This window comes from Anguilla rostrata, chromosome 1 (genome assembly GCF_018555375.3).
Source record: "Anguilla rostrata isolate EN2019 chromosome 1, ASM1855537v3, whole genome shotgun sequence".
Lineage (NCBI taxonomy): Eukaryota > Metazoa > Chordata > Actinopteri > Anguilliformes > Anguillidae > Anguilla > Anguilla rostrata.
The window spans coordinates 9,245,629-9,260,244 of record NC_057933.1 but is presented as its reverse complement, the minus strand read 5'-3'; the positions used below and the strand labels follow the sequence as shown (position 1 = coordinate 9,260,244).

Below are 14,616 nucleotides of genomic sequence, written 5' to 3'. Positions count from 1 at the left end.
ATCCGCATATTTATGTATATCCTTCATCAGAACATGCTTGTTTGGCTCGGGCATGTATGTCATTCAGAAGGTACATTAGATTTGCTGCTTCAACTCTTAAACATTGAAATCGCATGAAATGTAGGCCTATATCATGCTCAAAATTTAAATAGCTAATTTGCACTAGGTGGCTATAACTTGGCTATAAATGTGTAGTTTCCGTCGGATATTTGCTAAAATTAGCTGGTAGCTGGCCATTTCGTTTGAAAATCACTGAAATGGGCATGGGTACTCGCCAAATCGGTCACAATTTACATACGAACCCAAAAACCTCGTCCTAATACGCTGCACATTATTCAGGTATTCAACACGACAACAAAAAATCGTTTGATACAGCGGGACACGCGCCAATCAATATTAAACTCCCAAGCGGTGAGTGAATGTGCGATTTTCTGGCCAGTCAATAGTTGCAATGACGTTATTTCCTGGGGGTGGCGGTGAGAGCATGGTACTGCGGTCCTCCTCTGCTTTGCAACAGCGAGAGTCCGACATGGAAACAAACACGAAGACGTGAGCGTGTTCTGGGATTTTGCACTCTATAAATTTTACAAGCCCAAGCGCCAGCGGGTGCCGGTGATTTGACTTTTTAGCTTGTGCACAAACATCTACGCTAGTAAATATATTTGATATTTGTTACATTGCAGTAGTGTAGATAGCTAGTTACCTCACGGACCATGGCGGAGAGAAGTGGCCGGCTGAGCTTCCCCGGGAGCGGGGCACTCAATAGACCCGTGCCGATGAATTTGTTCGCTACTTGGGAAATAGACGGATCGTCCCCGAGTTGCATTCCCAGGTAAGTGTTTCCCTTGTAACTGCATTTAGAGCACTTTTACACTAAGCTGTATGTGTTTACGGTATTGTCGGTCGCAAGCTATTGTATTTTTGCAAGTATACAGGCACATTGCCTTGAGATTTATGGACAGATGACCGCTGCCTTGCAGAACCAGTTTCCAAACTTGGAAGCCGGGTGTTAGGCTTGCATGGGAATGCAAGCGGATAACCGTGTTTACAGTGGCAATGTTTCTTTTTAACAGCGGCAACTGGTCCGGTTCAAGTACAGATAAACTACTGCAGACAGAGAACTGGATGCCGCTAGTTTCGCTAATCTTACATCACAAACTGTGTTTTTATTGACCTCACACATTTAGCAAATCGGCTAAATAATTTGCCGCCATTTATTCATAGTTTAGTATCACAGTCTTGTAGTTTTGTGGAATAACTAGCTGACCTGAGCACTTCAGAAGTGTTATCTTTCGTGCACCTGTGCTGCGATGGGAATATGTAGCCAGACTAATCGCGAGCCGCCTGCCGAAGAAGTGCAAATGATTACGACTACTTGATCACAACTCGCTTACTACGGATAAAGCACACGAAGTTATCGATCATTTTTAATCTGGTAGCTTTTCTAAAGAGAAGTTTATAGGTATATTTATTTATTTATTTCCTATCAGTATATTATAATTGTCTGACAACGCTCTGCTTATTCACTCAGCGTTACCAACTATCACGCAGACATCGTTTTCAAAAGCCTTTGACGGCACGAATGTTGCTGTGTAGCCTAAGTCTATATCAGTGTTTATCCGAGTAAGCGATTAAGTGACCGCCGGTTTTCTTCGAGCATTTTTCTCTTTTTTGATCTCTTGAAATTGAGATAAGAACTCAGATGATTGAGAAGGCTGGAAGAATGTTTTGCATGTGCAATACATGGCTGCTGTGGCTTTTGTTTTATAATAGAGGCTTTTAGAATGATAGTTGTAGGCTACCACGCTTAAAAACTACAGTACTTTTATTCGTAATCGTAAAACATATCGGCAAAGACACGGGCATTTTGTGCATTTATCCCGAGTCATGCAGTATTATGCATTATTTGGAAGGGTAGTGCATTGCACCAGTGTGGTTTGATGCATGGCGAAGGTTATTTATGAAAGGGAATACATTATCTGAAAACATTTTATTGAAACACTTGAAATTTTAATTGGGATGAAGCCTTTAATTTTTGGCTCGCCAACAAAACAAATTGTGTATTGAGCATTCGGGTAAAAAAAATGCTTTCTGTGCGTCGTCCAATAGACTAGGGATAAGCGAGATGCAATGTCATGCAAATTATTCAGGTGTCTTGAAACGAATATAGGATGCTGTACATTTTCATTCATTACGTGCTTAACGCCCTGAGCTGCAGTACTCTCCGTCTCCAGGGCTCCAGGACTGTCTGATGGCATCAGGGCTGAACCACACAGTAGCATTTTAGCCTGTCTTCATCCTTAATAATAACCGTTTGCTAACAGTGTGACAGTTGCTCTTGTGAATACCTGAAAGTGCTGGGCTAGTTTCTGGCTTGTGCTGGAAGTTTTGACTGAATTACAGTTCGTGAAGACACAGCTGTCGGGAGAAACAACAGAATCAAAAGTGCTGAAAGAATAGCGAGGTATCTTTCTGGAAATGTTGAGTGTGTTTCTCGTGTTCCGGAGCTCTGTACTCTGTATTCCGCTTGCACAAAGATGGAATTTCAGTCCACACTCTTAAATCTGCTGAAACAAACTCCTTTGCTGGGACCGGGACATTTGCGTATAATTTTCAGAAAATCGTGTTGTCTGTTGTTTGCTCAAACCTGAAGGGCGGACATTAAAATTTGGCGTACGCTGTGGCAATAGTGTGACCTGCTGTTCGATGCTGTGGGTTTATATCTGGCTCTCTGATGTGAAATGTGTTGAGGGCTGAATGACAGGAGTCCCTGCTGGGTCTTGACCACAGCAGCCCCTGTGGTTTAAATGTAATCTTTCCCTTCCTTTCCCTGCGCTGTGGAAGCTGCAGAGATGGCATCCGAACTTGTGGGTAGAGGAAGTGATGAGCAAAGTGTGAAACAGACAAATCAGCATAAATAATTTGTAGGGCGGCAGTGTAGCATAATGGGTAAGGAACTGGTCTTGTAACCTAAAGGTAACAGGTTAGATTCCTGGGTAGGACACTGCCGTTGTACACTGGAGCGAGGTACTTAACCTGCATTGCTTCAGTATACACTCACCGGCCACTTCATTAGGTGACAGGAGTGGCACCCGGTGTGGTCTTCTGCTGCTGTAGCCCATCTGCTTCAAGGTCTGACGTGGTGTGCGTTCAGAGATGCTCTTCTGCATACCTCGGTTGTAACAAGTGGTTATTTGAGTTACTGTTGCCTTTCTATCAGCTCGAAGCAGTCTGGCCATTCTCCTCTGAACTCTGCCATCAACAAGGCATTTTCACCTAGAGAACTGCCGCTGACTGGATATTTTCTGTTTTTCAGACCATTCTCTGTAAACCCTAGAGATGGTTGTGTGTGAAAATCCCAAAAGATCAGCAGTTTCTGAAATACTCAAACCAGCCGGTCCGGCACCAACATCCATGCCACATTCAAAATCACTTAAATCACCTTTCTTCCCCATTCTGATGCTTGGTTTGAACTTCAGCAGATCATCTTGACCATGTCTACATGCCTAAATGCATTTAGTTGCTGCCACGTGATTGGCTGATTAGATATTTGCGTTAACGGGTGCAGGTGGACCTAATGAAGTGGCCGGTGAGTGTATATCCAGCTGTAAAATGGATGTGATGTGTTGGTTGCTCTGGATAAGAGCGTCTGCTAAATGCCTGTAATGTAATGTAATAATTCGAGCTAGCCTTACCACCACCACGGTCTGACCGCAAATCACATTGTTTCTTGTATTATAATTTTTTAAATCGCATAGTGAACGGCTGTCCTCCTCCTCCTCCCAGTCTTGAGGGAACAAGTTTGTTCCTTAATCATTGTGCAGTGCAACTATGACACGTTTACTAAGTATGTACGCCTGAATAGAAAGCTAGAAAGCGCAGGGCTCAGGAACTTCCTTCGATATTCAGTTGCGGGAATGCTGGTCCCGGGATCGGGGCAGAGGCAATAGAAGCGAAACGAAATTTGCATCCACAGCATGAAAGTGTCCGTGCGCACATCAAAGGGCTCGCGTGGAGGTGATGTGCAGTGTTGCCCAGATGCAAAATCGAGGGAGTTTTTCAGGGTGTTGGCTCTTCGTGGGTCTCGGTGTGAGCACCGCGCTCAGCAGGACCTGGAAAGTCTGACGAATCGGGAACGTTTTTTTTTTTTTTTTTTTCCACCGTGAGTTGCTCCACTTTCCCCGGGTTCCCAGTGCCAAAATCACAGGGGGGGAACTCCAAAACTTTTAGACTACAAAGTCTTGTGTGCAAAAGAAATCCCCAAAACAAGATGCAGTGATCTCACAGACATGCCAGAGGAGAACATCTGCTGATTTCAAGCGTGAAATTATACGGAAGGTGCCCCAAAATGACGGGTGGTCGGGGCCTAGTGCTCGCCTGCAGTCAGAAGTAGGTCAGCAGTTGGCCAGATATGAACTGTAATTGACCTACTTTCATGCCGGGCTGGTTTATTTATATATATATATATATATATATATATATATATATTTATTTTTTCTCTTTTTTGAAAGTTATTTTTGTTTTCCCTTATTCTTTTTTAGCCTCGGTTGTCATCTCCTGCTGAGTGTAGAAGGTTTGCTTTTCCTGAGTCTTGTTTGCTTTGTCTGCTCTTCCATCAGCTCTTTATTTTTGGGTCCCATTTTCTTCTGTTAAGTGAGGTTGCCCTGTTGACTGTTACCATTATAAAATGTGTGTGTGTGTGTGTGTATATGTACATATAAGTGCATATATGCCTACGTGTGTGCGTGCCTGGTTTAAAGGTTATGAATGTAAATTTCATGGCTTCCAGTAAGAAGTCTATTAAAGAAGTGATAAAATTTGGTGCAAAAAGTCTTAAATTACGCACAATGTAAATGTTCAAGGTTCTTAAAGCTGGCTTAGCTCTGCCCCAAATGCTTTTTCTTCATTTTGGTAAACAACGACAGGGATCCGTTTGGTTCACAGTGAAAGTAACGAGCCTGTAAAAAAAGAGAAAAAAAAAATGGCTGAGCCTCCTCGCTGAAGCGTTTCGTATGCAGAGCGCCTCCCGGCTCCTTATCTCGCCCTTAGAGGCCTGGCAGGGAGCGCGAAGGAGGACAGACATCGACGGAGGAGCACGCCAATGTCTCCTCGTCTTCCCCCGTTTCGATCCCTCCTATCCCGCTCAGGCACGCCACTCAGGATCAGCGGATCAGCGTTGATCAGCATTGATCAGCTCGCCGGTCGAGCGCTCCTCTTGCCTGGCGGATCAGTGCTGCTCTGTACCAGCCAGTGTGACGCCCGGTCGGTTCGCCCCTCTTAGGCAGAAAAGGTTGTGCAAGAACGAACGTGAATTCAAAGGCCCGATCTTTGAACTGTAACATTCAGCTCAGATAGAAATAAACAGACTTTTAAAGGTTCCCACCGCAGAAGTTAAAATCTACTCTACTACACTCGTGTGGTCAACGCCAAGATTGTGTAACATTCAAAGATTTTGTGCAAGATTGTCCCTACTGTGTTTCCAGGATCTCTGTTGTCTTCCTGTATAGGCCACCAGGTTGAGAGTTGAACTGTTGTGTCTTATCACGGAGACAGGGGCTCGCTGTCTTATCTCTATGAATATAACCATGCTGTATCCATAACCCACATTTCTGGATTCTTCCAAGTCTGCGCAGAGCTTTTTGTTAACAGAGACTGCTTTGAGGATGGATGGTACCTGTTTTGTGCTTTTGGGGAAATCAAAAGTTACTGTGATGCATTTATAGGCTTGCTGGAAATGGATGGTTTTAGTTTTGACAAAGTGAACGCTGGTTTTCAGCACCCATTGTACAGTTTTCCTCCCGTGTTTATTTTCGGAAAGAGGGCAAACAAAGATTTACTTGGAAAATGGACGGCAGGGAAGAGGAGTTTATCCTTGTTCCAAATTAAGCGGATTTGATGATAAAATATTAAAGTTGAATACAGTGTAACCCAGTTAACATCCCCTAGGTTAATAATAGAAGAAGAAGAAGATGGTTTGAAAAGTACTTTTTTTGCATTACAGGTTTTATTTTATATCACAATCTTCATCATAGGATTTTGTACTTGGGGTGGATTGTTGCGCTGAAATGGAGAAAAGGCTGTTATATTGAAATCCTTTTACGTCAATTAAATTGACAAAAGAACCGACACCTCTAAGTGTGACTGTGTAAATACGCTAGATTGTGTAAATATGCACAAATGCCTTTAGTTATTTACTTTAGTACTTCACAGACTCGTTTATGCATTGTCCTGTACTGTTGTACACTGGTGATAGGCTATGCATTGTTTCCACAGCAGTCCCATTTCCTTTGTTTGTCAAATCATTTTTAAGTGAATCAGAATGATGCCTGTTTAGGCAGCGTCCACTCTTTCATACACTAAGTTGGGGTGGTGAAGATTATTGCCCAAAAGCTGGACAGTGTCCTAGAGTGCTGGTCATTGTTGCCAAGGTGGTGGTCATTGTTGCCAAGGGTGGTGGTCATTGTTGCCAAGACAGGCCATCTTGACTGAACGGCAGTGCAGGTGAAAAGCCTCTGCTCTGAGCCCATGTTTCTGCTTTGTGGTGTATTTTTATGACACACGAGAGTCCAAGGGTATTAAAACGAGAGGGGGGGGGGGGTAGATTTGGTCGATTACTACGAGCAGGAGCGCGAGGTTGTCAGGTTTCAGGCCCTTTGCCGGGTCAGATTCCTCGGTTCTTGGAAGCTGTGGATGCTTCAGTGATCCCCGGAGAGGGGTCTGGGCTTCCAGCCGTTGCAGCATGCCTGCGCACACGCGATACACCAACCGGCCCAAATGATATTTCAGGGGTCTGAGTGCCTCTTAAACGGTCCGTTTGACGTCTATTAGACCAGATGGCCTCTCCTCTTAAATGTAAAGTGTGTTGCTCTTGAAGGACGGGCACTGAAATGGCCTTGTCTTATTTCTCTTTTCCTTGACTTGGTACGACAGGAACATAAAATAATTGTTCTTTTTTTAAACCCTCCCCTTGTTTTATTTTCTGAAAATTTGGAATGTGCCCCGCTAGACTGCTCATATCACTGCAGTGTCCTCCGTGGACCAGCATTTTTGAGGGTGAGCAGTAGGGCACCCTCAGTGACGTCCGCTACCTGAGAGTCCCAATGGGGGGAAACGCTGCTCTGTCCCAGATCCCGTAACCGTGACGACCATGACACTTCCGCCCCCCTTCACTTCCCCCCCCCCCCCCGCATTGACTTTGGGATGTGATCGTTAGCAGCGGGCCAAGCGATCCATGCAGGAAATGCTAACTAGAATCATTGTGATCATGTCCACGTGGTTTCCATCTCTGGAAATGCAGCACCGGTAACCCAGCTGACCCCGCTGCCATGTTGTGGCAATGTTGTAACGTTGACAAAACATTCCAGCAGCATTGCGTGAGGGCATTTCCTGTTTGCTGGGTTGGTGGTAGCCTAAATCCTGCGTTTCCATCGGTGACACGATCGTGTTTATTTGACACTAACCTGGTTTCAGATCTGCTTCTGGTTGCTTGTACGTTTTTACTCGGAATAAGTTTCATTTCATTTTGCAATGCCGTTGAATCCCGAACAGGTTTTTAGGAAGGAGAAAGAGAAATATTGTTTGGATTGTGCCAAAAGAAAATTCTTCAAGTTCAACGCTTATGCCCAGTCTCATTAATCAAGGAAGATGAGGAAATAGTGGAAAATGCGGGCTCAATTTATAATGTAGAAACACTAAATCTATTGCATCAGCACCTCGGCTGTATTTCCCGTGAAAGCAAAAATGCCTTCCCACCCAGGAGAGATATAATCCGGTCTTTGCTGCTGACAGAAGAAGAGAGTTCGATGTAATGAGAAGTGCATTATTAAGCTCTTGACAACCTGTGACATTTTTGGAAATGTCTGACATGCAGTTTCCAATTTCCCTCCTCTGTAATTGGCGTTACTCCTGCAAGTGTAGAATTGAATTTATTGGAAAATCTGAAGAATTGATTCTTGGCATGGAAAATTACTGTAGGGGTGTACTGTACTAAAATATTGTTCTCCAGAAGCTGAAGGCACTGACAGAGACGTTGGTCGTGAGCTTTGAGCGCCCGGGGATGGGCAATGTTCCAAGAGTGATTTATCACCGTCCTCCATTAAGAAGTGTACACGGATGTACTCAGTCTGCGGGGGTTGGCCGAGGTCAAGTCAAAGTTGGTTCGCTGGGATTTTTTTTTTTTTTTTTTTTTACACCCTCAGGTGGGTGACTCAGCCATTTTTGAGGGAAGTGCTGAGAGCGAACGAGTGAGCAAATAATGGGACTGTGGTCGCAGCCGCGCTGCTCTTTTTGGCGTACAGCCTATCCAGGTAGCAAGTACCTTCCTGTGCTCAGCCCTCCATGGTGTCATGTGTCTGTAACCTGTGTCAGTCACCCATAACTCACACCTGTGACACCTGCGTCTTCTTTTGCTGTAGTGGCAAAGACAAGATGTTAATATGAGTAAAGAAGTAGCCTAACTTGAAAAGTGTTCTGCTAACAAGCATCTAAGTACTCATTACCATTTATCTCTGAATACTAATTACAGTAACAAATGTGTTAACTGTACAAAGCTCTTATTACTTGCATCACGCTTGTAAGCCCATTCTTGGCTTAAAGCCACTTTTCACTTATAAAACAGTGGGTCATAAACTATTAATGCATTTAGAGAGGCCTGGCTCTCTGGTAATTTGGTTGAATTTCTAACATTAAAAATAAAAGAAACATTATGCTTACATGTTTTGGTGCTCAGTCTCGGGTTGATATGGAGGCCTTTCACTCACTGCAGCTGACATTTTGAAGGTGCTGCCGTGTTTAGAATGACAGCACACCCCCCCACACACACACACAGACACACACAGGGGATTACCTTTTTGACCTGAGCCATTTCAGAACCATTTCCTGCAAATGAGAGAAGGAGAGATTTGCTTTCTGATACGACCGCGGATTCGCGGTTATTCGAGGTTATTTTTTAAATTCCGTTATTGGTCACGTTGATTATGATTGCTACTAATATGGGGAAAACACAGAAAGAAGAGCCGAACCCTCTCTAAAGTAATGTTATTTGAGGTTAATACTCTCCCTCCTGTCTGAGGGACGCCAGGATTTGGAGCGTGCATTAGGCATGAGTGCCAGAGACCAGCTGGGAAGATTTTATTATTTATTTACTTTTTTTTATTTTTATAAGTGTTTTGATAGATTTTCTTGGCTGGTGGATAACACGTTGGAGTGGTACTCATGTGCGATTAAGAGAGAGGGGGAGGAGGACGGGTAGTGAGAGATGGAGAAGGTCATAAAGGAAAGCCGGGGTGGAGAGTGAAAGATGTGCACGGAGATGAGGAGGGAAACGAAAGCAGACCGTAAGTGTGGCCGGGACGGAGCACTGTTCCCGGGTTGGTTGGTCTCTGGGAGCTGGTTGGCCGGGTTCCCTTGGGGGCGGTTTCATATTTAATGAGTGTGGCACGGCCTTCTGACCCGCCCCCTCCCAGCGAGCTCACTCCAGGGGGCCCCGTCTGATTGGTCTTGAGGAGGACCCCCTGCTGCTTTGAAGATCAGACTAATTGATGTTGTGTGTGAGTCGTACGCAGGCCCACTCAAACGGGTAGACACACGCACGAGTCTCATCATACATGCGAACACAAAGTAATCTCGTCACGCATACACACACACACACACACACACACTCGCAGATTCCATCCCTCAATGCGCAGCTGTAGTTACCCGGGTTTCCATGCACACAGAGACTCATCTCCCCATATAAGTGCTGTTTCAGAAAAGCACATTTTACAATGAGAATGTGCTGTTGAAGACCAGGGACCTTGATAAACATGGAGACATTACAGGCTTTTAGTGGACGCTCTCATCCAGAGGGACTTACACAGCTTTTGCATTTTTACATAGTATATATTTATACTGCTGGATATATAATGGAGCAACAATTCAGGTTAAATACCTTGCTCCAAGGGTACAACGACTGTGTCCTACCTAGGTATCAAACCTGCAACCCTTTGGTTGCAACTCCAGTTGATTATCTATTATGCTGCACTGATTCTCCATTAGGCAATAGTGCCTCATTTGCAGTTCTGCTTGTGTCCTCTCCACCCATCTCTGTTTTTCTATTCCTCTTTTCCATCACAGACTTTACCCCATCTTCTTCCCTTTCTTTCCCACCATTGATTCTCAGCTTTTATTTCACTTCCACCTCTTCACTCATAACATAAATGGTCTAGAATGATGTGGTGCACCCCCCCGCCCTCAGAGAGCCTGGGTCGTTGACACCGTGCGTAATTGGACAGGGAACTGAAGGAAAGCCTGCGTTTGCATCCATATCACATTTCCTGGAGTCACCTCAGGACAGGCCGCTGCTAAACTTGGGTCTCTCAATTTGCAGCGAACACCAATCGCGCGACAGGGCCGTGTGAGGACCGCCAATCACAGAGGCGACGGTCACGCGCGGGACAGGAGGGTGGAACATTTCGCCTGAACCCTGGAGGAGAACGCAGCGGCCTTGTCACCCGCCCGCCCGTGTGTGCATGTGGTCTTGGGATGCAGCGAGCGAGTGAGCGGGCGGGCGCTCGTGGGTCGGAATGCACTGTCAATGTCAGCACTGCGGCCGGCTGCGCATCGGTGAAGCGGGTGGGGGGCGCAGTCTGCGTGTTGCGTGCCTTGACTGCGCAGGTGGAGCCCTGCAGCTGGCGAACGCGAACGCCGCGGCCCGCTTCTGACAGCATCCTGTCGGTGTGTCGTCACCGCACCCTGTCGTCCTGGTGCAGGGAGGGGGGTCCGGCGGAACTCTCCAGAACAGTGGGAGCGAGCGGCCAGCAGGCCGTGTCCCCTGGGGGGGGGGGTGGGAAGAGGCCCTGTTCTGTAACAGAGCGGTGATTGAGTGCCCCCCCCCCGCCGCAGCAGCTGGCCCCTGTAGGCTGTCATATTTGGGCCGGTCGGTAGGGAGAGTGCTGAGATGTCACTTTGAGTTCTGGGGGAACACGGCCTCTTTGTCGCTCCGCGCGCGGGACGCTCGTGCCCCGAGAATTTTGAGTGGGATGGCGGCGGTGCGGGGGGGGGCGGGGGGAACGAGAATAACTTGCATTGTGCCATCTTTTTTTATTTGATTTTATTCTGCGTGCAGAGCACATTTTTAAAGTTTGTGTTTAGTTTGTGTTTAGTCTGTGTGTGTGTGTGTGTGTGTGTGTGTGTGTGTGTTCGTTCTCAGATATTTCTGCATTTGTGTAAGTTGGAGATCACTTACACCTGTAAGGCCGGCGGGCTCCCGGACGTTCTGTGCGTAAACATGAGTGGTGCCAGCGGATGAGCTGTATCCCGTCCCGCTGACTCGGCGCTTCCTGGAGGACGGCCGAGGGGCGGCCGCTGCACCTCTGGAACGCCGCGCGACTCCGCAGGGCGATCGATCGCGCTTTCAGCTGAGTCGCCCCGGCAACGCCGCGAGGCACAGGCTCGCTTTGGGCTGCGCCGGTCTGCCCGTCCCGCCCCCCCGTCCCGCCCCCCCAGGTCCCGGCAGCACCATCTCTCCCTGTTTCCGGGGTGCGATGTTACAGACCCCCCCCCCCCCACCCCCGGCTATTTTAAACCTCAGTGCTCTGCCACTATTCATAACTAATTGGAGGGTGTTCGCATGTATATATTTGATGAATGAAAAGGAAAAATAAATATGAAACGTGTGCTTTTGTGAGTTATTGTGTAAAAATTATGCAGTTACAGGTAATATGGAGGACTCACTGTGGTCTTTGCTGTTGGCTGCGTTCAGGGCTGACTCTGTCTCTAAGCAGCGAACCTGGCTTTCTTGGCTGGAACTTTGTTGATATAAAAAAGGGATACATTCCTAGGGTTTTCAGGTGTTGTTGCCAGTTGAGGTTTTTGACCTTATTGCAGCAATCCATCCCAGGGGCCTGATGGAACACTGGCAATGTTCTGTGCGCTGTTGCTCTACAGCGCCCTCTCTGGCTGGTCTCCCAACTGCAGTCTGCAGGTCCCAGCTGTCTCAGCTCAGTGTCTGCACTGCTCAGCTGGTGGGCTGCAGAGAGTGAAGCAGCAGTGGCTGGGTGCATTCACAGAGGATGATGCAATGATGGACAGGCCTGAAGTCAACATTTAGCAGTCCAAATTAATAATAACAAACTCAACATGTTGACATTTCGAAATCACTGCTTTACCTCTTTCCCCCTAATGAATTCTGTCATTGTGTACATTATGCATTGTGCAATCATTAACCTTGATTGATTGGGATGCAACCCAGCTGTAGTACACATGTCTTTTATCTTAGCAGATCCAATCTCTGTTTATGTGCATGTGTGTGTTAATGTCTGCATGTGTTTTAATGTGCGTGTGCATGTGTGTTTTAATGCGTGCGTGCATGCGTGTTTGTGTGCATGTTTGTGTGTGTGTTTTAATGTGCATGCGTGTGTGCATGTTTTAATGCATACGTAGTTTAATGTGTGTGCGTGCATGCATGCATGCGTGTTTTTTGTGTGCGCGTGTGTTTGTATGTTTGTGTTTTAATGTGAATGCATTTGTACGCGTTTTAATGCATGTGTGTGTGTGTTTTAATGCATGCATGCATGTGTGTGTTTTAATGCGTGCATGTTTTAATGTGTGTGTGTACTTGCGTTTCAGCCTGACTGCCGGCTGTATGCGTGCCGCCTGTGTGCGTATCTGTGCGTGAGACTCCCAGCCGTGACGGGGTTAATCCCCGACCCAGTGGAGAGTCTGGAGGCTCGGCCAGAGCGGAACCGCGGTGACTGGCGCTCGGCGCTCATGACGCGGCTAACGGGCACGGCCGCGAGACGCGCACACACACACACACACACACACACACACACACAGACCCGCGCGGAACACCCGCTACGCTCCAGCGCTCGCGTGCCTCGCGCATCGCACGTTTACACGGTGATTCATTATGTGTACGGAGACGTTTCAGAAATATTGTGCAAGCCTTTTACTTGCCTTGTAAAAATGCCAATTACTGATGAATATCACACCCTCTCATGTTGCTCCTGGCATCGAGCTCATTAGCTGGTGCTGAAGCGTGGTAAAATGGCCCGAAGCGGGCCAGGGCCGGTAACGATGACGGTGCCATGCGGGTTGCGCGTTGAAACCGTGCCACCCATGCGAACATCCATCCTTTTGTTTTCATCGCCACCGGTGCCCAAAAATGAAGTTGCAGAATCTGGAATATGTTGCAGTTTCTCGCCGTTGGGTACGGCGATGTAGAAGTACGTGTTCCTTGCCACCTTTCCGTAACCAACCATGGCAGCTGTAGCAGAAACCGTTGGTAATGCCTAATTCATTTTAAATGCCGTTTAACAGTTAATTCTCTGCCATTTACAGCAAAACATGTTCCACAACGTGTTGGCGCAGCCACGCTTGGTAACTGTACATTTGCTCGCTACACTTATATCTGGAAGGTTGAATCAATACAGTGGTTGCATTTACAACAGCATAGGGTAATTGATTTCCTTTAGTGCTATCTGTTTGTCATATGATAAGCTGTGATTTAAAGGCGAATGTCTGTATAATGGACACGCAAATAAACTTTCTCCTGCAGCAGTAACCGTTCTGTCACTGTGGACAAAGTCACAAATCATTACTTCTGCGCTGAAGCCTTTCGCCCATGGTGTTAATAATTCAGGGCTGTCACAGCATTTTCATTTTCAGACTGACGGCTTAACTCCTCTGGGTTGGCAGAACCTGGAATGCCCCCCCCCCCCGCTAAATCCGTTACAATGCGGTATCTTTTCCGAACCTCTCAACTCCCTGGCATTGCACTCCGTTCCAAGGAAACTGCTTGAATTCTTGACCTATAACGGTCTCGTAAAACCCACACACAAATCCGAAAATCTGTTAAAAATCACCGATTAAGCATTTTTTCCCCCTTAAATAACAACTCTGATGTTCTTCTTTCAGTGGTAAGGTTGTTTGTTTGAACTTTTTAAGGCCCTGTTTTTCAGTTCTCCCCCCCCTCCAGTTGAGGTTGCCCAATCATAACCAGGCCCCTCCCACTTCTGCACCATTCGCTCAGGAGGCAGCCCCTACATTATCATGCGTAACCAGGGAAACCATGCCCAGCTGCAGCTGGCACCAGCTGATAGCAGGGCACCAAGGAGCTGCTATTACACAGAAGAGCCAGACAGCCTTCCTTGGGTGATGCCATGGCCAGCTAGGCCTATATGTTGCTTGGCAACAGATGGCCGTGGAGTGCATGGTCATGAATCAGCACGGACCGTGGGGTGCATCGCTGCACTGTGCGAGTGCCTCAGCAGGAGAGCTCACCCAGCTTGTTCCCAGTGTTAAAGGTTCTCGGCCTAAGTCACACAAAATGCAGCTGTCGTGTGAAATCCTCAGGGTAAAATTAAAGATGAGCTTATCTTTATCCAGTGAAAACATTGCATGTGTATGTTTCCATTTCTCACAGTTGACATCCATGTTGAAAACCTTTTGTTTTGGTGACTCGAGAACGCAGCCTGATTTGAAGTCAGCGGTTCTGTTCGGGTTTTTATCACTAGCTCTGGGCTGCCGACGCGTCCCAGTCTCTCTCCGTGCTGGGCATTGCACCAGCGGCGATGTCAGAAAATCCGCAAAATGTTTACAGAGCGATCAGCCGCGTTACCGTGGACGTTGATCCAA

General features: G+C 46.8%; 1 protein-coding gene across 8 annotated transcripts in view; it reads left to right on the top strand.

The window, feature by feature from the left end:
* pacs2 (phosphofurin acidic cluster sorting protein 2) overlaps positions 1-14,616 on the top strand; it is a 67,501-nt gene that overhangs the window by 745 nt on the left and 52,140 nt on the right. For 2 of the 8 annotated variants that reach the window (XM_064320516.1, XM_064320445.1), the window contains exon 1: positions 28-832. The exons of 2 other annotated variants lie outside the window; for them this stretch is intronic. In XM_064320516.1, coding sequence (XP_064176586.1) covers positions 714-832 — 119 coding nt within the window. In that variant the 5' untranslated portion in view covers positions 28-713. Of the gene's footprint in view, positions 1-22; positions 833-14,616 lie in introns of those variants that run through there. 4 more of the 8 variants (XM_064320276.1, XM_064320617.1, XM_064320345.1 and 1 more) reach the window with 4 other exon arrangements.